General features: G+C 41.7%; 2 protein-coding genes across 3 annotated transcripts in view; one reads left to right on the plus strand and one right to left on the minus strand.

The window, feature by feature from the left end:
• Positions 1-6,422, minus strand: part of LOC135247471 (PDZ domain-containing protein 7-like) — a 23,462-nt gene extending 17,040 nt beyond the window's left edge. The window contains exons 1-6 of one of the 2 annotated variants that reach the window (XM_064320955.1): positions 6,328-6,422; positions 4,416-5,292; positions 3,564-3,701; positions 2,359-2,533; positions 1,873-2,049; positions 1-76 (exon numbers count right to left, since the gene is read on the minus strand). The exon at positions 1-76 is cut by the window's left edge and continues 72 nt beyond it. In XM_064320955.1, coding sequence (XP_064177025.1) covers positions 1-76; positions 1,873-2,049; positions 2,359-2,533; positions 3,564-3,701; positions 4,416-4,596 — 747 coding nt within the window. In that variant the 5' untranslated portion in view covers positions 4,597-5,292; positions 6,328-6,422. The remainder of the gene's footprint in view (positions 77-1,872; positions 2,050-2,358; positions 2,534-3,563; positions 3,702-4,415; positions 5,293-6,327) is intronic. The other variant, XM_064320956.1, reaches the window with a different exon arrangement.
• Positions 6,423-10,317: 3,895 nt separating this feature from the next.
• sfxn3 (sideroflexin 3) lies at positions 10,318-24,377 on the plus strand. The gene is made up of 11 exons (XM_064320957.1): positions 10,318-10,493; positions 12,685-12,886; positions 13,519-13,689; positions 14,224-14,322; positions 15,948-16,023; positions 16,837-16,922; positions 17,400-17,527; positions 18,800-18,849; positions 19,285-19,334; positions 20,423-20,470; positions 20,597-24,377. The coding sequence occupies exons 2-11, from the start codon at positions 12,723-12,725 to the stop codon at positions 20,691-20,693; spliced, it is 969 nt and encodes a 322-aa protein (XP_064177027.1). The 5' UTR covers positions 10,318-10,493; positions 12,685-12,722; the 3' UTR covers positions 20,694-24,377.
• The last annotated feature ends 3,065 nt before the right edge of the window (positions 24,378-27,442 follow it).

Genomic DNA, 27,442 nt, shown 5'->3' on the forward strand with positions numbered 1-27,442 from the left:
GCTCACCCCATTGGCTGCCAGGATCTGGTCCCCCATCTTAATCCCGTGCTGTTCTGCCAGTCCCCCTGGATCCAGCCTTTGAGGAGGTAAGGTGTCAGTAAAATGGGATGTTAAATATGCTGTGTTCTCAGTGAGCAGCTCCTGCATTATGTGGAGATATAGTACCACAGAAGGTTTACAGTGTGACTGACATTATTCATGTTTCTGATACAGCTGCTGTGAATGACATGAAACTGTTGCAGTGTAGCATAGAAGAAATGCAGTGTAAGCAATGGTGCCAGATGCCTGAATTAATTCCCCCCCAAGAAAACTCGAAACTCCCTTCAATTGACTCCCATACAAATTTCTCACAATTTGTCCCCCTTACCCACTTTTAAATTCCCCCATTTGTCACTAACTCGCACACATTTTATTATAAAACTTTCCCAAGTAAACAAATCCCTCTGTCTGGCAACCCTGAGCATAAATACAACACAAATGTCAGCACAGATCCATTGTGAATTATTTCACAAAGTGCAAGTGGAGGTACACTGTAATGAAAAAAGTATTTGTTTGCTTACAGAAAAACAACCCAAACTTTACAGCTGGGGACTTTATTAATGACTCTGTAAATATAACAGGCCACACACAACCATGCAAGAGACGCTCCAAAAATACATTTTAAAATGGCAAATGGTTCTCTCTTGGATTGGATTAACATCTTTCCCTTTGACAGAAGGAAAATAATGACCATGGTAGATTTTTCACACCATGGGAGTCGGGCGGGCAATATAATTATAGCCTACAGGCCAGTTTTAAAATCTGTCTGTTTACTCTGGACTGTGCAGCACCCAATCTGATTAAAAGCAATCAGGACAAGAGGAGATTTAATTTGAAATGAATTTGATGAGGACAGTAGACCGCATACTGTCCATACAGACTGCATACTGCCCATACAAACTGCATACTGTCCATACAGACTGCATACTGTCCATGCAGACCGCATACTGTCCATACAGACTGCATACTGTCCATGCAGACCGCATACTGTCCATGCAGACCGCATACTGTCCATACAGAACGCATACTGCCAATACAAACTGCATACTGTCCATACAGACTGCACGCTGCCCATACAGACCCCATACTGTCCATACAGAATGCATACTGTCCATGCAGACCGTATACTGCCCATACAGACCCCACATACTGTCCATACAGAACGCATACTGCCAATACAAACTGCATACTGCCCATACAGAACGCATACTGTCCATACAGAATGCATACTGTCCATACAGAACGCATACTGTCCATACACACCCTATACTGCCCATACAGAACGCATACTGTCCATACAGAATGCATACTGTCCATACAGACTGCATACTGTCCATACAGACCGCATACTGTCCATACACACCCTATACTGCCCATACAGACCGCATGCAGTCCATACAGAATGCATACTGCCCATACAGAATGCATACTGTCCATACAGACTGCATACTCTTCATACAGACCGCATCCTGTCCATACAGACTGCATACTGCCCATACAGACCCTATACTGTCCATACAGACTGCATACTTCCCATACACACCACATACTGTTTATACAGACCGCATACTGTCCATACAGACTGCATACTGTCCATACAGATGCATACTGCCCATCTAGATCACATACTGCCCATACAGACTGCATACTGTCCATACAGACAGCATACTGTCCATACAGACCACAAACTGCCCATACAGAATGCATACTGTCCATACAGACCACAAACTGCCCATACAGAATGCATATTGTCCATACAGACAACATACTTCCCATACAGATAGCATACTGTCCATACAGCGATGCTGTAGGCGTCTACCCTGCAGTGCTTACTTGGACACATAGATCCCCAGGCCGAACTCCCTGCCCCCGCGGATGTTGAACCCCAGGCAGTAGTCGTCAGAGGTGGTGTAGAGGTGAATGATCCTGCGGAGGGCGCTGTCTGAGCTGGCCTCAGAGGGGGTGTTCCCGCTCTCCTCCACCACCATCCTGCGATGGATCAGGTCCACCCTGTAAAATAACACATAGACAGGTATAGAACAGTCAATATTGCAGTTACAGCCACTGATTCTGTACTATAAAGAGATACTGTATTTCTGTCCTCTCTAATTCCTTACTCAAGGAGATCCTGGTCCACGTTTCTAGTGCTACATCATAGATAGAATGTTATAGTTTAATATGCAGGAAGACTCATGCTCTAAGATAGAAAATCCATTGCAACAGTATTGTTCTCGGTCACACCCATTCATGCATATTCATGAAATCGGTGTGACCTCTAACCTCTGACCCCTACCTCCCTCCAATGAGAGAGCAGCCTACCAGGTGGTCTTCTCCTTAGAGTAGCGGATGCCGGGCACCTTGCCCACCCTCCGGACCACCATGCGGAGGCGGTTGTTGCCCGTCAGGACCTTCACCGCGCTGCTCATGGTGATGCTCTCCAGGCTGATCCCATTCACCTCCACCAGCTTGTCCCCCACGCATAGGCCAGCTTGCTCTGTGGAATAGGAAGAGTCACACATGTGCAGTGCAGCCTGTTCTAAGAACTCAGTCACAAGACGCCACACACAGGAACACAGTAACACAGTCACACACACAAAGACAAATGTATACACGGGCACATTCATACCAAGACCCAGAGTTACACAAGCAGTGGCCCAGACATTCATATATAAACTGAGAAGCAGTCTCAAATGCATCTCTCTCTCTCTCTCTCTCTCTCTCTCTCTCTCAATTTCAATGTCAAAGTGCTTCATTGGCATGACAAATATAGGCCATGTTGCCAAAAAGGAGGTTACAAAATAAAACTATGCACAATATAGATTATGCTAGATAAAAATGATAGATTAAACGGCTAGATTACAGCAGAAAGTGATGTTATGTGTGTGTGTGTGTGTGCCGGCATGTAGGCTTGTACGTGTGTATTCTATGTGAGCGTGTATGTATGTGCATGGCGTGGTCACTCAGAGTACAGAGTATGGCAAGAGAACACAAATTGTGCTGCTAGTAAGCAGCAATCAATGTTAATAAAAAGGGTAGCCTATCTGCATCAGGTGTGTTCTTGAAAAGAGGACATTTTTCGATCATTTTTGGGTAGACTTTTTAGCAAATTATGTGCCTGCCAGTTTCTATTGCTAAGTGGTGCTCACTAAGTCTCTCTCTCACTCTCTCTCTCACACACACATGCACTAACACACACCTAAACATAAAAAATGGCAAAAACAGCTATTGACAGCCACAACCCAACAATGAAATTCCAGTCCAGGTGCTGGAACAACGAAGATACATTAGGCCCAATGCAATCTGCTTGATTACAATCCTACAAAACCTGCCGTTCCAGAGGACTCAAAAGAACAGGGTTCTAGAACGCGTGACCTGCACGTCTAGAGAACTCTAAAAATCAGGGTTCTGGAGAAAAGGAAGCAGTTCAGAGTGCCGCACGCAGGGCGTCCCGAGAGCAGGCCGCCGTTCCCCCGCGCCCTCGGTTCGAACCCCCGGCGGTTTGCGCGGTCGGCGCCCCCGCTGACCTGCGGAGCTGTCGTCCTCCACCTTGCTGACGAACACGCCGAGGCCGTGCTCCGAGCCCCCGCGCACGCTGAAGCCCAGCCGGCCGTCCGCGCTCTTGTCCACCGTGATCGTGTGGATGTCCTCGCAGTCATCGCCACCTGCACGGGGAGCACCACCCTCACGCGTCACCTTTCATGTGTCTGCATATTGCTTCAGCACAGGGGGAAGTGACCACAAAGAATACTACATATGATTTTTTTAAAAAGATGCTGAACTGGTAGAGATAATATAGACAAAATAATAATTAAAAAAACAGAAAATGAAAGGAATCATATGTAGAACTCAAGCATGGAATCCAAGGACCATTTGACAGAAAAATATATGACATCAATTCATGTAATCTTTAAAACTTTAAACAGATGCACTGCTGCACATAAAATGTTTGCCCATTTAATGCACACAATTTCTTAAATATGGTACAATATGCTTTTGCAGAACAAAAAATGGAAACACTTATCTAAATGCACTTAACAGGGCGGCAGTGCACAACCATTTTAGATTAAACTGACTTGTGGTCAAGTGGTCTGCATGCAATTTAATTTAATGCAAGGACACTATCGTCCTGGATTATGCCCTGTTGTTAACATTTGTTCACGAGCTGTCGTGATCTTAGACACCATTGCCTGTGAAACATTAGCTCTCTTTGTTGCTCTCGGAAGTCAAACCAAATACAGCCCAGACAGTGATACGTCACTAAAAGCAGATGATTTACAGTAAATGCAAACAAGTTACTGGGCCAGGACTCTCCAAAGAGATTTCTGGCAAAGGTGTCTGACGCCCACAGTCGCGCTGCGGCGTCCCAGCAGGCTTACCGTCGACCGGCGAATTGATGAGGATGACCCGGCCCATCGGGGAGGAGGAGCGCATCCGCCGGTGCTGCCTCTGCTGCTTCCTCAGCAGGTTTCGGGCGGCCGTGTGCGCCCCCCCGGCGTGGCCCGCCGAGTGGGAGCCGTTGGTCATCTCTTTACGTCCCAAGCCAGACGAGTGAGCCATGGCGGTGGGGGGCCCTTCCAGCGGCCAATCATCCAAAGCCTAGAGCCCCGGGGCCGATCGAGAGAATGCTCTAGTGGACCTTTGGTCACATGTCCCGCTTTTACCGCTCCAAAGCGAGTCCACTCTACTTCCGCTTCCTCTTTCACTCTACTTCCTTTTCGAATTCCAATCTACTTTCCGGTTACTCTTCCACTCTACTTCCTCCTTTCTCTTCCACTCTACTTCCGCTTCCTCTTCCACTCTACTTCCACTTCCTCTTCCTAAACTTCTTCTTTCTTTGATGGAGGTATTCCGCAAGAAATGAACCCTTCTGCCTCCAAAGCGACTGCTCCACTTGCAAAAAAACCTCAGTGGCGGTTCCTTGGAGCCCACTGCTGACTGCAGTTACAAGTGGCAAGAATTTTAGCCATCATATTATCCTGGTATGGGGAAGCACACATCACTACCATATGCATAACTGAAGACATAAAAGAAGAAACAAAACATTGAATACTAAAGCATCCTTGAGAAGAGCTGGGTGAGAGTTCTGTGAGTGGATGGGAGGAGGGAGGACATGCATTGTGGTCAATGCCCAATCCTGATTTGGAGTAGGTCCTCCCTCCACTGCTGGTTGGACTGCCACATGGCGACTGACCCTTCACCCCCACTGACTGCAGATTAACTCATTCCTGACCATGCTATCTGGCACTCACAGACCTGTAGAGAGACAAATAAAAGGTATTAAACTACGAATTATTATGTGTAGAAGTGAGGTGGAGCCTTTTTTTCCAGCAACCTCACCATTACTAAAAAGAGAAAGAAATTTGAATAACAGATTAAATAACTTTTAAAAGATTGTATCCATATATCCAATATATTAGACTTGCAGTTGATTACACAATAATAACCTGATTATATTTAATTATGTATTCCAGCTTTCCCTATATTATTTCCCTAAAATATGCCAAGAAAGCAATTGTTTATTTTTTATTCGTACTTTTTCCGACCATACATTAAAAAAACTAAACAACTTTCTAGGTATCACTTTTTTTAAATATATGAAAAGTTGGAATACATAGTTAAATATAATGAGGCCATCGCCATCACAGTGTAATCAACTGCGAGCCTGATATACTGACGACATCGTGACTACAGAATACTTCCGACATCAAAACTTTTTAACCGTTTAAATGTGAAAAGGTGATCTTTACCAAATAAAACTGTACTGACCCACTTAGATAAGCGAATCACATGCTTCAGAGGGCGTGATACCCAATAGGATAGTATCGCATAACTTCAAACTGTATATGAGCGGAGGCGTCACATCCAAGCGCCACGCTTGAGGTGCTGGTCAGGACCTCGGACAGCGTTGTAGCAACAGGTTCAGTACACGGGTAGGCTAACTCATGCAATCTACCAACAAAACAGCTCTAGTTAAGCAAACATTAACAACAACCGTTTGCGATAACTTCTGTTAGTCTATTGGCATAAACTCACACACAATTTAATGTTTGACTTTTTTTTAAAAGTAGGCCTACCATATTAGCTAATTACTATAAAACGTAGCTGATACAACAAAAAATAACGGGACGACGAGTTGGTAAACACATAAGCAAACGGATAAAATAAACGATGTCTAATTGGGACAATCTAAACATCCTCATATACGTTATTTGTTCTGAAATGAACCACGAAACCCAAAAGTATATCCAGTTTGTACTTTAACCACCCAAGCAAGTTTAAGAACATTACCTGTCTCCATGTTGTGCTGAACTACTACCACCCGAGACAAAGCTATCAGCAGCGCAAACGTCAGGCGAGCTGATTGGTTGTCTTGAATTCGATAGTCACGTTAAAGGAGTCGAGTTCAGCGTCGAAATCGACAATCACTCTTTAAAAAATATTTGGAACAGTACATGCTAGTGTGAAAAGTGATGTAACCCGTGTTCTCCTTTCAAATGCGAATTAGGTATAATATTAAAAGGCAGAAAATGTGTAGCATAGGTGAAGGCACTTAAAATGGACCTCGTCAGCATATTCAACAAGGCATTATTAGCTACAATTATAGCTTGCGTATAAATAAAATGCCGTACGTGAGCATAAGTTCTCTATTTCCTCCACATTCTTCTTATTGGAGATATACCAGACACGTTGATATAAACCTTGATGTAAACAAATATCCAGCACGTGGGAATGGATCACAATGCTTTGGTTTTAGTAGGCAAGTTCAGTTTAAAAGTACAGATTGTTGAATAGATACTGGAAGAGGTGTATCAATTAATTCCTTTACCTTTCTTTCATATCTTAAATTACTTAGCATGACAGCCTTAGTATATGGGATAAGGGGATAATTACCTGAAGGTCTATGATGCTTTAATATCAACCACCAAATGTAGGCTTGATCACCCAAAGAACTAATAAAGTTCATGTGTTCCTGTGTCTTTGAACTATTTCCATGTATTACAGGCACAAAATACATTGTTTATTACTGCCATTACTATGTGTCAAAAAAGCTGTCTAAAAGGACAGTGGTTTATCTAATTTCTCATACATGTGATTGTACTGCCACCCTCTGGTTGAATATATTGAGCCCTGAAAGTTGTAAAATGGCAGAATAAATATTTCATTGTTCGGTTTAAAAGCATTTCTGCCTGTAAAATACTTGTTTTTACATTAAATAGCACACCGAGTGCATATTGCGTATTGGATCCATTGTTTGTAGTCAATGGTTAACGGTAAATACTGCCATCGGCACTTAATTTCCCCACATTTTTTCATACCATATTATTCCCACTTTTCCCTTTTCTTCTATGAATAGAAAATTTGGCTACTTTTTGGCCTTGTGCCACTGTTCCGCCCTCAGACCATCAAGCTTTGCTCTCACAGTCATGTACCACTGTGGGCCTGCCTGAACATTCCAAAACAAGCTATGACTCACTCTCTCCTTTCCGCTCCCGGAAGGCTGCCCAGCCAGCAGCTCAGGTCCAGCTATCCTTTTTACTTCTCTGCCCACTCCCATATGCTTCCATTTAAAATATGGCTTGATTTAACAAATAGAATCAAGACCTGGACCTGAATTATACCGGAACATTCCAGTCATTGTGCTAGAGTAATGAAAAGACACGGGAAAGATTACACTGTAGGCTTGCTACAGCATCAAAACAATATGAGTGGGCTGTGCTTACTTCTTCAGTCTCATATTCCCTTCCAGTTATATTAGAAAAAAGATGGAACTCACTGTAACACTGCTCAGTGAAATACAGTGTGTGCACAGAGTTCCTTCTTTTTTCCTACTATGATTTCATTTTCTACATTTGTGCCAGCAACAAGACATTTTCGGGTGTGTAGTTTTCACCCCTGATTTTCCTGTTATTGCCATAATTTGCTTTAAAAAGGTATAAAAGACACTTCCATTGGAGCTCATGCTGTGTTTTTTTTCGTTGTCTGTTGCTGGAAATGTGGCCTAAGAAATGAAAAATGGTGTGCAAATAGAGAGCAGATGGGAAATGACTGTAATGCAGGAAATATGACACATCACAATGAGAACATATGAAAAATTCAGGATAATCAAACCTAAAAAGGGGAAGGAGTTAAAAAAAATGTATATGAATATGGAACTGAAAGTGAAAGAGGCAGTGACTTATAGGAATGTGGTCGGAAGTAGGGTTTATCAAAAATCTTCTTTTTTCCTGCTATGATTTCATTTTATACATTTGTACCAGCAACAAGACATTTTCGGGTGTGTAGTTTTCACCCCTGATTTTCCTGTTATTGCCATAATTTGCTTTAAAAAAGTTATAAAAGACACTTCTGTTGGAGCTCATGCTCTGTTTTTTTCGTCGTCTGTTGCTGGAAATGTGGCCTAAGAAATGAAAAATGGTGTGCAAATAGAGAGCAGATGGGAAATGACTGTAATGCAGGAAATATGACACATCACAATGAGAACATATGAAAAATTCTGGATAATCGAACCTAAAAAGAGGAAGGAGTTAAAAAATGTATATGAATGTGGAACTGAAAGCGAAAGAGGCAGTGACTTATAGGAATGTGGTCGGAAGTAGGGTTTATCAAAAATGTGGTTTACCTACATAATTGTCTGTGAGTGATTAAATTCCTGACAAGCAGGTTTCATGTTCTGAGGCCTCAGGACTGAGTTGCAATAAAATAGATTCCAGATCTCGGTGAAGCCCTAAATGTTGGGTAAGTTAACAAATCTTGAGTTTCTGAGATTCCTAGTCCTAAAGGAACCTCTGAGAATTGAGTTGTGAGTAACAGGTTTCAAGATATGAATTTCTAAAAATAGATTCCTGGTCTTAAAGGAACCTCTGAGTACCAAGCCATTTTCAAGATATGAGTTTCTAATAAACAGATTCCAGAAATGGTCATTGAAAAAAACAAATTACTCTTAAGTATGGATTTCAACCAGGAAGTATAGTGTATGTGTAGCACAGAAACAAAGTGCACCCGACCTACAATCTTAAAAAATATTATAATGAATTTCCAGTGATATAATATGTTTATTTACAAACAACTAACAAACGAACATCTATTATAAAAGTCATACTGAGGTGGGAAGAACGTCCCCGTAATTAGTTATTTTTATTTAGGGAAAGCCAACGATGTAGGCTAGTGGACGTGTTTTTTTTTTTTGTTTTTTTATTTTTTTACAACCACGCTTTATTCCGTAGTTCTAGGTCCTGAACTCACTTCTACTCCCCGCTTGCCAAACAACTTCAGAGACTTAGTAGACACATAAATCCCTGCTGTATTTGGTCAGTATTTCCATGAAAACCTAACTGACTTCTATGGGCATTATACTTGTCTCTCTATTAATATAATCTACAAACAATCATTATTGCTAGATTACTGGAATTTGTTTAGAGTTTCATTGCCATGGCGCTCTCAGTAAAGCTAGAGAAACTTGCAGATGCTGTGACAAGTTTTTTTTTTGTAATGGAATGTGTGGTCCATGAGTCATCCTATCCGTTAAAATAAAATCTTGACAAAATGAGTTGTAATGCGAATCCGCTTCGATGTGTGCAAATCGAACGCACAAATGAAGTTAAATTGTTTTCAACTTAACACATAATACTAAACGCTAAAAGTAAACTTTGTGTATTTCCCTTTCGAACAAATCTTTGGATATGAATAGCCTATCGGATCATATATGCAATAACGATCGGTCTACCTGATGAAAAAATAACGTCCGTGAACATTTTTGAACATTTGGTGAAGTCGGGAAAAAAAACCCGGTTACATTTGGTTGAAAGGTGAAAGTTATTTCGCCACGTAGGACGTAGGCTAGTCTAGAACCTGAACCAGAATATATTGGGGTTAACATAGCCCGTTATGTCAAAACGCCTAACCCTAGATTTCCACCTCTCTAGACGTCTAGACTCAACGTTTTCTCTGACTGTGTGTTCCTTTGTACACTTTGGTAAACAAAACAAAAAAATATTGTGGACAGTAAATACGTGGAGTAGATGGTGTATTTCACTGACTAGTACTTTTTGCACACTTTCATTTTCATTTACACGCAAAGATTGAATAAAATGTGTGTTCAGTCTTACATAAACTCGTGTATATGCGCAATTCGGACTCTTCTTTGCGCACATGCAACATCCACAAAGGAAGCGACTACAATATTACGATAAACCAATCATATTTCGTGTTTCACAAGCCAGTGAATGAACAACCCACCCATCAGCCACCAACAGCGAACAAGCTGAAGCTGCGACGCCAGGTACCGCCTTCTTTAGATGCCTCGCTTCCTCCCAGATCTGACAGCGGGCTGAGTGAGAGCTGCGGGCGTTGGAGCAGAGTGTACCTAGAACCCCCAGTGTAACTTCATAGTACAAAGCTTCCCGGGTGTATTAAGGTGTGCAGATCTTATTTAGTTGCGGTGGACAATATTAAAGGTACGTAGCAGAAATCTCTTCTATTTGGAGAGGAACGTGCGGACAATGTCGTGCTTTGTAAGTCAAAGCTGGCTAGCTAATGCTAGCGAGGAGATAATCCTGTGGCACCCATCCCTTCGCAGACCATACTGCGGGCACGCGATGTGTTGCTTTTTCGTAGAGCTATATCACGCTGTTGTTTATTTTCTGTCCATTTATAAATAGTTCGCCGTATATATCGCTTGAAAATGGATTGCTAGCGAATGCACATATTTTCTGTGGCCTAATAAGTCGCTACGAGTAATTTAGGCTACTCTTCTGGCAAGGTATTCTATTAGCCTACAAAGTAGTTAGTCAGTCATGTATAATGTAGGCTTCTAATTTCATGTGGATGTCCTTATATTTGAGCAGGAAAAATTAAGTTTCAGTTTCTTTTTGGCATTTGTTTCCCGTGTCATGCACGATCTAGCCCATCGCCAGTGCCCGGCTAGTGGCCATCTGGCATCTCAGCTGTAGCAGATTTAACAGTTTGTTTGCCATCTATGGCACTGTTTTCTCATTAGTGTGTTGTTTTCTCATTACAACGGTTTACTTTAGATGAGCCTTCGTTAAATACCAGGAAACTAAAAAAAGTTTTTCTCTGTCATACAGTAAGCACATATTAGTATATTGTACATGACCTTGTCGGTTATTTGGAAAAGCAATTCATATGGGAGCAAGGTCTTTTCATCACTGTGAAATTGTTTTAGCAAGTAAAGACTAACCATTAAAACTTCAGTGGTGATGTGTTGTATTTTATTGCCATTAGTTCTTTACTGAGCAGACTTGTTATTCCCAGAACTGAGAGTTTTACATGAACTGTGGGTGCACACAGTAGGCTACCACAATCAAAATATTGGAGTACAAGCCCACCTTTCTAAGGTTGAGAGTCCTGTAGCCCATATGCTATGGTATTGCCCGCAATAATTCAATAACAGAGACTGCAGAATTTTTCATCCATTACTGTTTAATGAAATTCATCAGCTGCTCCATCTTTGTGTTTTTGTTAGTATTAGTCTGAACACCGCTGTAGATACCCAATGAAGAGTAAAAAGTAATTAATATGGAAGTTTTTCCAGTATAACCCAGGATTAAACCTAAATTCTAGGAAGTCACATGTTTGACCGGATTGTGGGAGCTCCTCCCCCTCACATGCCTGGGAAGACCTGCATACTGTCTCCATGGCAACATGGCTGTGCACCTGTCAGTCACAAGGCTGTCCGTAAATTGTACTTTCAGACACAGAAATAAAAAGCACGCACGCAACCGCAGCTTTAGAGGATGGGCCAGCAGTCAAACTTGAAATTTATTATCAAGGTTCCGTTAGGTATCCCCTTGACAGACTCATGTCTGAATATAGCTAGATATGAATGACCTGCTCCAATGTCTGACTATGAGCAGAAGTGGGTAGCGGCTCATGAAATCCCACTTTTACCATTAAAGCGATGGTGTTTAGCATAGGTTTCGCCTTAAAATGTGTTTATACTGTAAAATGAAGATTGAATGTGGGTTTCAAGAGTGTGGGTATCATGCAAAAAGTCCAGCAGAGTATTCCTTCAAGAGCAAAATAGCCCTGTAGCCTTCATTAGTGTCCTTGAATTGGAGGTTCTGATGGTTATTTAATCCCCTCATCAATAATTCTGATGCTATTAATGCAAATAATAATGCCAGTACTTGACCTCTCCTCTCACATAACTGCAGAGAGCCTGGTGTTTGTATATTAGTTCATTGTGAATTTAAGCTGGAAAACTGAAGCTGGTAAAATGTAGCCCTCAGGGTACAGAATGCACAAATCAAACTTGGTGTTGTGGTAAACAGGGTGAAAACCAGGAGGGCTTTTGAGGCAGAGCTAGGCTTAGGCAGGAGAATAATCCCTGATTTTAGCATGTCCCGTTTGAATTTGTCTGAAAAGCTCCCCGTCTGTATCTTTGTCTGTGCGCGTGTGCTTTTGTGTGTGTGCGCGTGCACGCTTGTGTGTGTGTGTTAGTTATCATCAGCATACCTGGTTTATGATAAACCCTTTGAAACGCTGTTTGTTTGTAAAACCACAGATTCCCTGTGTGAGATTTCTCAACGTCTCACGAGTGGCGTGACTCTTAAAAAGTGGACTCGTGATTTAAACAACGGAGAAAAGTGGGGAGGAAAAAGCCTTGCTTAATGATTAACATTTCAGTTGTAAGGTAAAATAAGAAGAGGAAGCAGAGGAGGAAGATGTCTGGAGAGCTGTCGCTCGGTATAAACATCAAAGAGGCGCGATGGGACCAGGGGACCTTCATGGGCCGAGCCAAGCACTTCTTCACCGTGACCGACCCCAGGAACGTCCTCCTGTCCAGCGAGACCCTGGAGGATGCACGGGTCACTGTTGAAAATTACAGGTACAGCTGGGGATAGAGGGTGGGGGAAGGTTTGAGGCCGTTTGAGGGTTTTCTCCCCACTGGGAGTTTTTTTTTACCTTATGTACCTGCTATTTGGGGGTTCAGGCCTGGTGTTTGCTCTGTTTGCTCTTTTTGCTTTGTCTCTTGCTTTGCTACTTCGTAAAGTGTCTTTGTGACAGTTCTCTGTAAAAAGCGCTATACAAATAAAATTGAATTGAATTGAAAATTGAAGGTGATTGGTTATTGCAGGGCTCCAACAAATAGTTTCATGGGGACTAGCTTTTTTAAAAATAAATAGTGTAGGTAGGCAACACATTTCTACTTCTATTTCTGGAACAATGCATGTGTGAGTAGTATGTGATGAACACGATAGACATGTTCTTAAAATATCTATAGCTGTTTATTAGGTTTGCAGTTAACTGTCTAGATGCTGACACTTTTTTCATACACATTAAATTTGTTTTTGTTTGGCCTCTGGCCTAACCTAGCCTTTGGCCTTTAATGGCCCTGTAGTGTGAAAAGAAGTGATTCTAGTGAGTGATCATTGTTCGTGAAGTGCATATCTTTGTATGTGGGTTTTAGAGTAGGAGTAGTGACGCTAAATGCCTGACTGCTCTGTGCGATTTCATTAGGCTGGGAATAGTGAAGCCCGGCCTGACCGAGGACCAACTGTGGAGGGCCAAGTACATTTATGACTCCGCCTTCCACCCAGACACGGGTGAGAAGATGCTTCTGATTGGTCGAATGTCTGCACAGGTGCCCATGAACATGACCATAACAGGCTGCATGCTGACTTTTTACAGGTATGGTCCCAGAAAATGGTTTCTTAAAACTGTTGCACTTTTTAACCTTTAAAAATATTTTTAGCTATTTGAAAGTAAATACACAAACATTCTGCAACATAATGACACTTCTTCAGTTACATGCACTTGTATCACAGAGCTGTTCAATGCAATACTGTTCAAGGTGAATTTCTGAAGCGAAGCTGTTGCTAAGGCACTTAATTGCATTTTGTTTTGTTGCACATTCATCAGCCTTACATTTAGTCTATGTCCATTGCCAGTTAATAATCAGACATTAATTCAACGCTTGTGAACACAATCTCAGCCATGTTTACATAGTATAAACCAGACTATATCTGAAATTTTTATTGTAAGACCCACAAAATTACATCATCTTGAATTATTTGGCTACTTATGCTTACAAGGATGTGGCATCCCTCTGTCTTAATCATTCTCCTCTGATTCTCCACCCTTGATTTCTCTCTCTGTATCTCTCTTTTTATCTCTCCATTTCCATCATGCATTCTTTGTCTTGCCCTCCTCCACTCCTTCTAGGACGACCCCGGCGGTGGTGTTCTGGCAGTGGGTGAACCAGTCCTTCAACGCCGTGGTGAACTACACCAACCGCAGTGGAGACGCCCCCATCACCGTCAAGTACGTCCACACCACGCAGCAGCAGAGAAAGGAGAGGTCCCTTCTCGGGTCTGTTTCCGGAGGGCGTGACCTGCCGCGCTCCGGTTCCAGCTCTGGTATTCTGGCCAGTCCGGTGTTAATGTCTCAGCCGCATGCCTTGGGTGTAAAGCTGAGGACGCTGTGTCTCGTGCGCATGATGGCAATCACGTGTGTGTTTTGCGTCCATTTTGTAAACAGTGGGAAAGGGACCCACGTGAGAAGGTGCTGAAATTACAAAGTGTACATTACCAGAGATAACTCCACAATGCGACCATTGCAGTACATGTTAGAATTTCTGAGGTATATGCCTGAGGTGTACATTTCCTACCGCTGGGTTAAGATTTTAAGAATCTGAAGGGTATGTTCTTTAAGCTTCGGTCATTCTGTGTTTACATGTGTGCTTCATTGCGAGCGCTCAGTGTTTGATTTCGTTCATCTTCTTAGTATAAAGATTATAGTATTAAGATTATTATTAATCTTGTATTAAGATTATGGATCAAGGTATTAATGTGATACTTCATCAGTGTCATTTGAATCAAATTGAGCAATATGTTGGTCATTGCATTGCATCTCACCTGGTGCAGTTTTTTGCAGGCAGAAGGCAGGCTTTGACCTGAGGTAATGCTGTTACTCAGTGAGACGGGGACAGCCCTGCCGACTGGAGCACTCCCTGCCTGTGCCGGGCTGTGGCTGATTATGTGCGCCCGCGTCTAGCTCACTGCCGCTGTCTGCGATGGCGTGACTTTTACTCGATGCCAGCCGATAAACTGGAAACCAGAGCTTTAGTGGGGCTAGCCAGTCAGCGGTGTCAGAGTTTGTGGCCAGAAAACATTCTGGAACCTTGACTTTCTGAGATCCCTGTCTCATTTGTCCGTTGTTGAGATAGGAGGCCTGACAGGAAGATCAGGGTAATGCCCTGTGTGTGTGTGTGTGTGTGTGTGTGTGTGTGTGTGTGTGCGTGTGTGTTTATGAAGTAACACTTGCCTGAAAGTTGGTCAGAAAATGTTCCCGTATTTGGTTTATATGATTGTGTGTATCATGCATACGTGCGTGTGTTTGTGTATGATGTATGACAGTATGGCACTGATGTTTGTAAGATTGTGCATATGATGCTAAGGAAGTAATAGTCAGACTAACTAAAAAAAGGAGTCTGGCTGTAGCTTCTCTACTGTTACCACCGATTATTATTAGAAAATGCTGTCTGTCACAGCGGGTCCTTGGATCTTCAGGAAAGGGTTTCCTTTGTGTCCCACTGCCTTCTTAAAAACCGAGGGTGATCAAGCACTCTCACTGCAGGCCCCAAAGTTATGGAATGCTCTACCAGAGAGTCTCAGGACTTCACACGACTTGACCTGTTTTACTTGGGTTATTTGTGGCTTACTCTGTGCTTGCACTTTAATTCATCTTTATTTTATGTGATAATTTACTGCTATATATTTTCTCTATTATCTCAATAGGACTTTGAATGGCACTATGAGAAGCACTGTGTAAATAAGGATAATCAATATGATGATGATGATTATTATTATGTTAACATGTTTGTCTGTGTGCATGTATAATATACTGTAGGACAGTGAGGCAGTAATGTTTGCCTGTGTGTGTTGCAGTCAGCTGGGTGCTGCCTACGTCAGCGCCACCACTGGAGCTGTGGTCACAGCCCTGGGGCTCAAGTCCCTCACCAAGGTACCAGCACATGTTAGTTACATACGACACACTGCCTGCAGCCGCAGCGTCACGCGCAACGTTGTCACATTGTTGCAGTAACGCTGTGGAAATGTTCCCAAGCGGTCATGCCTCGCTTGCTCATGGGTGCTGTGCCTTTTTCTGCGTAGATGAGGAAGAGTGTATATTGCCCTTATAGTCGTAATGCAAACGCCATGTTTGGCGACATTCCCCAGCGTTGCTGAAGTGTGGAAGTGGCGTGAAGACTGCGGTGTGTTTACACGCAACATGGCTTTTGTGTTGGTACTCCTCCAGCTATACTGTCCCTCTAATGTGATGAGCTGTGCTTAAATTCTCAAAGCAGTGTCACAATGTGGCTATTCTGCTCAATAAAACAAGTACTGAGATACTGCAGGTGGCATTGTGGTTTGCGGTTAAGAGAATAGCCTTTTAGACTCCAGCAGAGCATAAACGCTTGACAACATCCCCCCAAATACATTTGGCACAAATAGAAACAAAAAAAAGTAACCCTCCGACTGCTTTTAAAGGGATATAGGCATAGATTCAATTCAATTCACCTTTGTCTTTGTCTTTAACTTGGAAATGAATAAAAGTGTTTTTAGTGCACTTTTTTTTAGTGCAACCACATTTTATTCTTTAATTACTAAACTTACCGAGTTGCCTTGGGGGAATAAACATTTTCATTTCCTTGCCAATCAAATGACAATTACTTATTGAATCCAGGCCACAATATTAAGACATCTGTCATAATGTAGATTGATATATTGCTTTGAAACCGCATGTCCATGTCTGATGTGATTCTCTCCCATCCAGCACCTGCCTGCCATCATTGCTCGATTCGTCCCCTTCGCCGCTGTGGCAGCAGCCAACTGTATCAACATCCCCTTCATGAGACAGAGGTGAGAGAATTATGAATATTTTTAAATAATATACATTTACAGTTATGCTTTGTTTTGACTGTATTACAGTCAGTAATAAGTGAACAATCTTTGTTTTCTGTAACGTCGTTTGAAGAGCTCATGTCAGAGCAATTTATAAGATTAGAAAGACCAACAAGGTGGAAAGTAACATGCAAAACACTCAAATTCACAATATATGAACATTGATTGAAAATATTTTGTATTTGTTCTGTTGTGCTTTTAACCTTATTGCATGCACTATGTTGAAAGTTAATCTGGATAGATACATAGGTTCTCCGGCCACAGCTGTAAGCACAGGGAGCTTGTTCTGTGGTGGGAGTTTACAGCTCGAGTCTGGAGGAGCGCAGGCGGTTCTGGTCCAGTTGCAGGGCTGTGTGGGAGATCGCAGTGGTCAGTTTGTTATAAGTGGTCAATTTATTATAGTGGTCAGTTTTTTTCCCTCTCCTCCTCTCCCAGGGAGCTGAAGCATGGCATACCTGTGACAGACGAGAACGGAAACCGGCTGGGCGATTCCACCATTGCCGCCAGGCAGGCGATCGTCCAGGTGGTGGTGTCTCGGATCGGCATGGCGGTGCCGGCCATGGGTGAGAGATCGCCCCCTGCTGGCTTGGAGGCCACGCTTTCCCCGTCTTGAATATAGGATTGTGATGGCATTGCATCAGATTGATTCTGTTACTAGCCCATTAACACGGTCTGCTCAGTTAAATAGTGTAACTTTTCCACGGGTTTTGTTTTGTTTTGGTGTGAAAGGGTTTATCTGAAATCAGTCTTTTGTATTCTCTTGTTGTTTTGCATTTGGTCAAGTGAAACGGTTCACAGGGCTGGTTTTGTCACTTTTTCAGAGTTAGCCTGATGCTGTGAACTTTGTTTTCGACCACAACTGCAAGGTTTCCTTTTCACTCTGGGCAAAGTTTTGGGGTTTTTTTTCTTCTCCCCAGTTGTTTGTTTTTTGTACTTTAATGATGAAAATATTTGTACCCGCAAAGGTCTTTGTCACGTAAGCCCGATTCCCCATACCTGTTAAAGACCTTTGTAGGTTTACACAAATTGGTCACCATTACGTTCTTTTCTGGGACCATTTAATACAGGGTGTGGGTGTCTTGTTTCTTCTGCAGTCTGAAGGAACTCCTTAGCTATTGAAAAAGCACAGCCAGTGTAAAAAAGGCTGTGGGTAGGACATTATAAACACGAGTAGGAAAGGAGCCAGGCAGCAAAGCAACATTACTGTAGTTAGTAAGTGTTTGCTATACTGAACTGAAATAAACAACCCTATTGTGCTGGAAAGGAATGCAACGTAATAGAGATCAGCTGTCTCTGCACCCAATAGCATGCCTCGCTCTGCTGCTGATGTCATCCTCAGGCCATTTTTGCTCCATTTTGTTTAATTCATGAAGTGTTGTGTTGCAGTGAGCGCGCGCTTAGCAATGCCAGTAATTAGCTATAGTGGCCCGTGTCTCCGCCCACCGATCGCAGGCTTTAATGAACTCGGCGGGGTACCGCTGTGCCTCCTGGGAAATAACTGCCGCGAGCCACGTTGTGCACGCTGGCCTTTGTGCTCTGCTTGTATCCGTGTACTGCCGTTTTGGCTAGCTTTATAAGCTGGTGTCAGGTTTACATGTCTGTCAGTCTTCACGCCCGGGTGACCAGACAAGTATTGTAACCGGAGCCCTTCTGGTCCGTCCAATAGAGAGAGCAACAGTCGGGGGAGGTGGCTTCAATGAGAGCTTCTGTGGTGGTGTTATTATTAGAAGTGTGTCATCAGTGAGCGTGGGATGTCAACAGACCCCCCCCCCCCTCCCCTGAGTTAAGGGACAACATTTTAATTAAAATGAATTCTGTTCTGTTCTACTCTAAAGCTATCCCTCCTGTCATCATGAACGCTCTGGAAAAGAAAGCCTTCATGAAGGTGAGCTGTGGCCAGTGAACACCGCTTTCTGACTTCTTCTTTCTGTCCGCAGCAGGAATGGACCAAGAACTGATCAATATCTCTTCATTTATTAAATATATTGTATTAATATAGATATTATATATGATATAGAAGTTGTGATGATTATTACTATGTGTCATAGTGTTTGCAAGTTGCCAATGATTCATCAGACAAACATTGTCTTATATCATACTAATGCACTCATAATGCCAAGCTATTGTCTTTAAGAGAAACATTACATTGTATCAGTTGCCACTTTGGGTGACCTGCTTGTGCGTGCAAAGAATGTATTTCCTGTAGTGGTAACAGAAACAAGATATTTAGAATACAGGGGTGAAGGGTCAGAGTTGAAAGTTGAAGATGTAAAATAAGCCAGCACCTAGCTTTGACGGTCTCTTTCATTGTGTGTTTCAGCGGTTCCCTGTGCTCAACGCACCTGTCCAGGTGGGGCTGGTGGGATTCTGGTAAGTGTAGTACACACTGAACACACACGTGAGCCTGCTGTCTGTTTGTGCTCTTGAAAAGGAGACAGTCAAGGACTTCAGCGGCAGCCATACAACATAAGCTAGCAGAGTCGTGACCATGAGCTCCCTGAAAGAAACTTCTGAACTATAGGCTACACAAGGCGGCAGATCAGATGGCAGATTGGGAGGCTACGAAAAACGCTGCAGTACAAGGAGTAAAAGGCTGTCTTAGGCCTCAGAGTCTGTAGTTGACTCTTTATGTTGAATGTACAGTGGAACCTCTGTGATGTGAACACATGGAGCCTTTTCAGACCTGAAAGTTTTGCAAGTGATACAGAAATCGACCGGTTTTAAGAATTTGAATCATTCAATGGAATTTTTACTTTCACTGAAGTAGCCTTATTGTTACGTATTTGACAGCTGAAAATTTTAGTTAGTTCATAACCAATAATCTGTTCAAATTGGGATCTCACTGGAACATCATTTTTTTCTACATTGTGTGATCAGCTTGATGTCTTTGGCCTCTGTTTGAAACTGTTTAATTTTGTTCTGACCCTACCTCCATAGCAAACATTGTTGACCTTGCTGCTGTACCTTGTGTTCCTTTGCAGTAGTACTAAAACATAGGCGCCTCTGTCTAATTTCAATAGTATTGAGTTTTTATCAGTGGAAAGCATTACTTTTTTGCATCTTTGATAAAAAGGAGCTTGATATGTCAAAATTGCATTTTTTTCTTTGAGTTTCATACCATGTTTGCTTGACTGATAAATTTGTACCTAGCATCTTGTTCTGAGCTTCTACTGTTCTTGTTCCACTATTTCTTTTCCTCAGTGAATTCATGGTGCAGTTTGTCTTTGTATGCTAAGAATATAACTTGGATTTGTGTTTACAGTTACACAGTCTCTGTTAGTGTATCCAGTGTACAGTCTTCATTTCATATTGTTGTTCGCTGTCGTCTGTGTCTTCGCGTGATCAGTAACAAGTTTATGTTAGCGTGTTCAGTTCACAGTCTGTCCGCGTGTTCAGTAAACAGTCTGTCTCTCATTGTATTCATTATCTCATTTATTCTACCTCCTCCTCTCCCTCAGCCTGGTGTTTGCCACGCCTCTGTGCTGTGCTCTGTTCCCGCAGAAGAGGTAAGGGTTTACACCTGCCACTCATATTATCTGGTTTGGGCTCAACCCTTACATTATCCAATCATGTGACTTTCCTCTTTTACCCTCCCCTCCCCTCCCCTCCCCTGCCGCGCCCCCCTCCCACAGCTCCATGAAGGTCAGCAGCCTGGAGCCAGAACTGCAGGAGAGTATCAGGAAGAACAGCCCTCACACCACCAAGGTGTTCTTCAACAAGGGCCTCTAGGGGCGTGGACTGGGTGGAGCTGGGGAATGAGATGGGTGGTGGGGGTGGTCATGTGATTTATATTACTGCCTAATCCCTCAAGAGAATGTATGGGCGCTAGACCAGGGAGCTGGGGGGTGGGGGATTCAGAGCTGAGGCGGAGGGGGTGTGGCCCTAAGCCTGACCAAGCACAACCATGTTGGTTTATTGGGCACAATTGTAAAGGACAAATACCTATGGACTTATTAACGCAGGCCTGGATTCAATCAACAGTTGCCCTTAACTTTGACTCGCTGCACAAGTAAATGCAAATGTTACAGTTTTTCTTCAGAAACTCAGTTTGGTGAGTTAGTTTTACTAATTTCTTGACTCGCCAGACCACGCGAAGAAAAATAATAATTCTTGCTCTTAATTGACAGTCAAAGTTAAAAACAAATGTTGATTGAATTCAGGCCTCAGTGTGTCCGCTTCCCAAACCCAGTCCTTATCCCACTGTTGTGGACTCCCGGTCATCTTGGGCTAATGGCATACTGGAGGCTTGAACCTGCGATGTTGTGGTTGCTGGGGCCAGCTTGCGTTTGTGGCAAGTACCTTTACTCACTGAACCACGTGAGGAAGGCTTGAAAAGGCTTGGTAAACCAAACACTATCAGGGTTTTATACTCTCATGGATCAACCTTAGGTGTAGCAGAATTTAGTAAAGAGAAACCGCTAGTGAGATGATGTGTGTGTCACACCTGTAAAGCCACAGATGTTTTGACTCGGTGTTAGTGAATCACTCGGATAGGACTCATGAAGGAATAATATAGGACTCAAATTGGACTCTCATTGGATTCACATAATTCTCATGTAATTCATATCACTGTATGATATTACCAGGCTATGCATAAGCTATTGGGGCAGTGGTTCTCAGCCCTGGTCCTTCAGTACCTCCGTGTACCTTTCTTACAATCCCATAATTAGCTAAGGTGAATGAAAAACTAAGGAAACAGAAGCAAGTGTTTCTTTTTTTTTTTTTTTACAGACGTTAACACATGGTTTGTTTTGGCTGTTTACCATTCGCTTTATCTTTGAACTCAATTTCCACAAATGGTTCTGTTTTAATTACCAGATGTCCACTTTTAGCATTTAGTCCTTCACTGACTGCAGCTGTAGATCTACCAACTAAACTGTAAACTCTTCCATAAAGAATCTTTGCCACATCATATTGCAGAAAATAACGGCATTAGTTAGTGTGAGAATTGATCTGACTGATTGAATGTCCTGAAACAAGACCTTAAATTATTATTGAATTCATACTTTGTTACAGGAATGTCTTTCTGAAATGATGGCCTGCATTCAAGTCAACTAACTTTTTACTTACAATTACAATTAAACAGAAGTATTACACATTTTCTTCACAAATAAAAAAAGTAGTTTTAGTGACAGCTGAAATGGTCAAACTATGTTTGAGATGAATCTTTTTGTTTTTAATTGTTAGTCAGCCTTAAGGACAATTGCTGATTGATTCTCAGCCAGTAGTGCCATTAAGAGGATAAATCATGCCTCATTAGACATTAACAGCTTCAATTAAAAATAAATGAACAGCCCTTGATACTTCAGGAATTGTATTAAGGTCTGAATGAAAACGGCGTACACGTGGATACGGCAGAACCAGGACTGAGAACCGCATTCTAAATGCATACCAGGGTAATGGGTTTCTTTCTTCCTTTTGAGGAAAAGGGAATGTTTATTCCTTTTTTTTCTTTGTTTTGGTGCATCCGTGCCAACGATTGGATGTGCATAGTTTTATTTTTTTCCTCACCCATACATTTTCCTTGCCTTAATGATGGGTGATTATGAATAGTGCAGTGACTGACACTTTTTTGCACGTCTTGGAAGGACCCTTGTTATTTTCTTCTTTGCGCTATTATGAAGAATGCAGTATGTTTCTGTGTGCTTTGGAGGATTTAAGAGCAACCTTATTCTGTGTGGTACTGGTCTGGCATATCTCCCAGCCTCATTCCTATGTTCCCCTGGCATACGTCCATGTGGCACTGGGGAAAACAGGCATTTTCTTAGTTGGTCAACTTCTGAAAATATTCGGAGCTTGGTTTTGTCATTCCAGACACAGTAAACAGTATGTTACAGCCATGATAGTAATGAGAGAGCAAACATAATATTTCTACGTCCCAGCAGAAAAAACTACTTTTAAGACTGATAAACAAAGATTAGTGGATTGTCAGACTAAGATCGGAGTACAAGTTACAGTTACATTTCAGCCACAGTAAACATGTTACAGCCTTGATAGTAATGAGAGAGCAAACATAATATTTCTACGTCCAAACAGAAAAAAACTGCATATAAGACTGATAAACAAAGATTAGTGGATTGTCAGACTAAGCTCGGAGTACAAGTTACAGCAGAGAAAGTAGAACAAAAAAAATGAATACCATCGCCAATGCTACGGTCTACCCCACCTCCATCTCCCCTTATGCCAAATATATACGTATATGGAGCTTTTATGTTCAAAATTTGGTGTTTGTAATGATTATATATGTATTGTAAACGGACCTCTGGTTCTGTTATCACAGTAACGTTATTCAGTGTAGTAGAGCAGTGTAGTAGAGCATTCCATGGTAATGTTTAGAACAGTACAGTAAACAGTAAAAAAACAAGGTGTATTACTTTCTTTGACCACCAGGTGGGAGCATGCACAGGTTTCTGAAAAAGCATTTGACCAGGGACTCCCAAACCCCATCCAGGAGGGACCCGTGTGTGTTGGTTTTTGTTACAGATAACGTCTTTATCAATTAAAGCTGATAAAGTCAGAACATTTTTCCTTAAACATAAGTGAAAAAATATAAACTCTTTATGGAGTCATTTTCCACATTTAAGAAAATAAAAGCATTTGTTGATTTGATTTCAATGATTTTAGAATGTAACAGAATAGAGTCAATCCTTCAACAGATATTAAGTCTCTATTTAAGAATAATTAACAGCTTGCTACAGTTCATGGATTGAAATTGTGGTTGGAACAAAAAACAGCAAACACAGTGGTTTCTGGGAACCTCTGCTTTAGACCTGTGCAGTTACAAGTAGGAAATAGCCATGCGACATTGTGAATGTGAGGCAGGATGTGAATTGACAATGATTTTGATATTAATCCCAGGAGAAATATGTGGTTGGAACTACCAAGCGTACACCAAGTCAGTTTCCAAGTCAGACGGTTCTCAAATGTGAACCAGGCAGACCACACCCACTCTCAATTTCTCATTGTTGGAGATCAGGTGGTATAACTAGTGGGCTACTGTGGGTTAAAGACACATGCACACTATGAACTGGCCTTAGTGCATTGTTTTATTTACAGAATGTGTCAGAGAAACACTTAGTAATGTTGTCCAACCAAACATTTTCCCAAAACATCCATTTTATCTCCAGCTTCCTTCTAAGCTTTTTCCAAAACTGCCACTTCTTTAAAATATTGAACACATTGAAAGATATGACTGCGCTGCTTTATGTATGGGTTACCTGTGGCATATTTTACAGGTTATTGAACGCACACGCACACACACACCCACACAGACTGAAATTGAAAAACGGTGTTCAGTTGAATCATTGTGTTGGTGCTCAGCAATTAACAGTCATTTCCTTTTGTATGTAAGTGGAAGGTTAGTTACAGCTCTTTAAAATTTATGAATCAAATAAAATTGAAGTGTATACAGTTTTTAATGTTTCTTCATTATGCATTTTTTCATAGCCCACTTCCAATGAAATACAATGGAGTTCAGTCATTACCATTGTCTGCTTGTACACTTCACCACTGATGCCTTTGCCACAGGACATTCCACTAGAACTAGTATGTCAGTGTTGAGTACAGAAAGCGCATTCATGCCGTGGAAAGTTAATATTGGCGACTCTCAGCAAGTTACAGAAGCTGGTCTAAATGCCAAGAATTTGTATGCCATGTGATGTATGAATAACCACAGACTGCCACACCCAGCCTGACAGAGAACATCTAAGCAAAACTTGAGTCTTTGTCAATTTTAGCATAATGTGTGTGTGTGGGTGTATGTGTGTTTATGACTGCAAACAATTCTCTGTTTCAGCAGAGGGTCCATTTTTATTCAATTTTGAAATGTAAAAGGTTTGGTCTACCTATGTATGACTGAAAATGTAAACAAACGGCCATGCCACTTTTAGCCAAGTTCTGTGACGTGCAATGTAAAAGAAGTGTACAAGGACCGTATGAGTTACTCTGGTTATGCTAAACACTACTGGTCACATATCTGAGAACAGTTGAGTCTGCTTCAACTGGGTCGACTGCAGTGAGCTTAACACCCACCCATAAGGAGGAAGAAACCAGCCACAGACCTCCATTTGAAAGCGGAGGGAAGAGCAGACTTATAAATGTAAGAGCTTTTGACATGCACTATCAAAACAGAAACAGGCTACATACGCATTTATGCCATGAGCCAATCACTGTCCAATAGCAGCTCTTCCAAAATGTACCAATCAGCAGTGAGTTTATTTTGCCAGGGGTCTGATAAATTTAGCAAAGTTATTTTACTATGGAGAATAGTCTTGTAGTGTCATTCTGTCCCAGGGCATTGTCTGGTCTGCACTGAATTCATTTTAAGCCTGCCAGCTGTCAGTTAAAAAAAATGCTTACTTCTGTTTTTCCACAACTCATCTTGAATTCAGTGATGAAGGTACCCCTTTCACTGCATATGAAGCCTTGTTTCATTTGTCAGCAACTAAGTTATCATTTCTGACAACCACATGGAACAATCGTGTGTGTGTTTAAGACAAAAAGAGATAGGAATTTTCCATGTGCCACATCCTAAACCAATGGCTGCATGTAGTAGATATCCCGTTTTTTGTTTTATTAGGGTTTATACCCAGTTACTCTGTCACAATGCCATATTTATTATCGTTGTGCAAATACACTACTGGTGAAACATTGTAGTGTACACTACTTTTTATACTCTGGCTTTAGTGGAATTCAAGCAGTTTGACATCTGTAAATAACCTCAAATGTCACAAGGTAAGAAGTGAATAGCCAGAGGTTAAAAAGAATCTTTTACATCATACGATAGTCACCTAAATTTTGGAGTTCATAAAAAGCCATATTTGGCAAAATAAATGGAACATAATCTTTCCATTTTTACAAGTAAAGTAAAATTGAGCTTGCTTTGGACAAACTGGACAGATAGGTCAAGGAGAAGCAACCCACAAGTGCAGCACATCTCTGGGAATTTCTGCAGTAGTCTTGGGTGTGAACTTTCAGAGCCATATGACTGCCTTTGTAGAAAAAAATGCCATGAATATGCTCAACAGTTATTACTGCAAAAGATGACTTTTTATGAATGTACGATTTAGAAGTTTATTATTTTATCTCTGATTGCTTGAAAATTGTGGGTGTTCTTAAACTTCTGACCTGTAGTATACATTTTTCCACAGTAATGGTGGTAGGGTGGTGGCTTTCTCTGGGTTGAAAACTGTACCCTTTGCCACCTGGCTCCACAACGTAAAGCTAAACTGAGCTAAAGGGAAAAGGTTCCCAGCCAAGGGAGCTCCCATAAAAGCTCCAGAGGGTGATATCATCTTTTTCATATTTTTAAATTTTCATAAAAAAGTCATCAAATACCCAAATCACCAATCAAATTGCCCCCTTGAGCTTAGTAACTGGTTCCACAACCTTTATCAGCTATAACTGCAACCAAACACTTTCTATAATTTGATATCAGCCTTTCACATCGCTGTGGAAGAATTTTAGTCCACTCTTTTTTTGTACAACTGCTTTAATTCAGTGGTAGGTTTTCGAGCATGAACTGCTTGTTTCAGGTCCTGCCATAGCATCTCTTTTGGGTTAAAGTCAGGACTTTGACTAGGCCATTCCAAAACTTCAATTTTTTTTTTTTGGATGTTATATATGTTTTTTTTTGCTGCATAACTAAATTATGCATCAGCTCATGGACTATTGGATATTTTCCTTAAGACTTTTCCAGTACAGAGCAGAAGAGCAGAATTCATGGTTCTTTCAAGAATGGCAAGTTGTACAGGTCCCATGACTGCAAAGCATTCCCACACTATCACACTGCCATCAACATGTTTGTCTGTTGGTATGATGTTCTTACTGTGAAATGTTATATTTGCTTTACACCAGACATAACGGGACCCGTTTTGTCCAAAAAGTTCCACTTTTGACTCAACTCTCCATAGAACATTATCCCAAAAGGATCACCCAATTTCTTTTTACAGTGGTTTCCACCTTGCTACTTTTCCATGAATCCCATCTTTGCCCTGCCTCTTTCTTATTGTGGAGTCATGGACACTGGCCTTAGCTGAGGCTAGAGAGGCCTGCAGTTCTTTGTATGTTCTTGTGGGATCTTTAGTGACTTCCTCAATGAGTTGTGACTGTGTCCTTGGAGACATTTTGGCATATCAGCTACTCCTGGGCAGATTCACCTGTTCCAAGTGTACTCCATTTGGAGATAATGGCTCTCACTGTGGTTCAGTGGAGTCCCACAGCCGTAGAAATGGCTTTGTAATCTGTCCCAGACTGAAATTTCGACATTTTTTGCCCAATCTTCTGGAATTTGTTTTGACTGTGGCATAGTGTGCTTGTGGAAACTACTTCACTCTGATGGTAAGGTTCAATATGAGTGAGGTTTAGATTCAACAGGGCTGGCTGCAATCAAGCCTGGCTGTTTTCAATCAGATGAATCTAATTATGAATTAAATTTTGGTTAATTGGTTAAGTAAAATTACTTTTTCACATTGGTGTTA

The sequence above is a fragment of the Anguilla rostrata genome, chromosome 2 (genome assembly GCF_018555375.3).
Source record: "Anguilla rostrata isolate EN2019 chromosome 2, ASM1855537v3, whole genome shotgun sequence".
Lineage (NCBI taxonomy): Eukaryota > Metazoa > Chordata > Actinopteri > Anguilliformes > Anguillidae > Anguilla > Anguilla rostrata.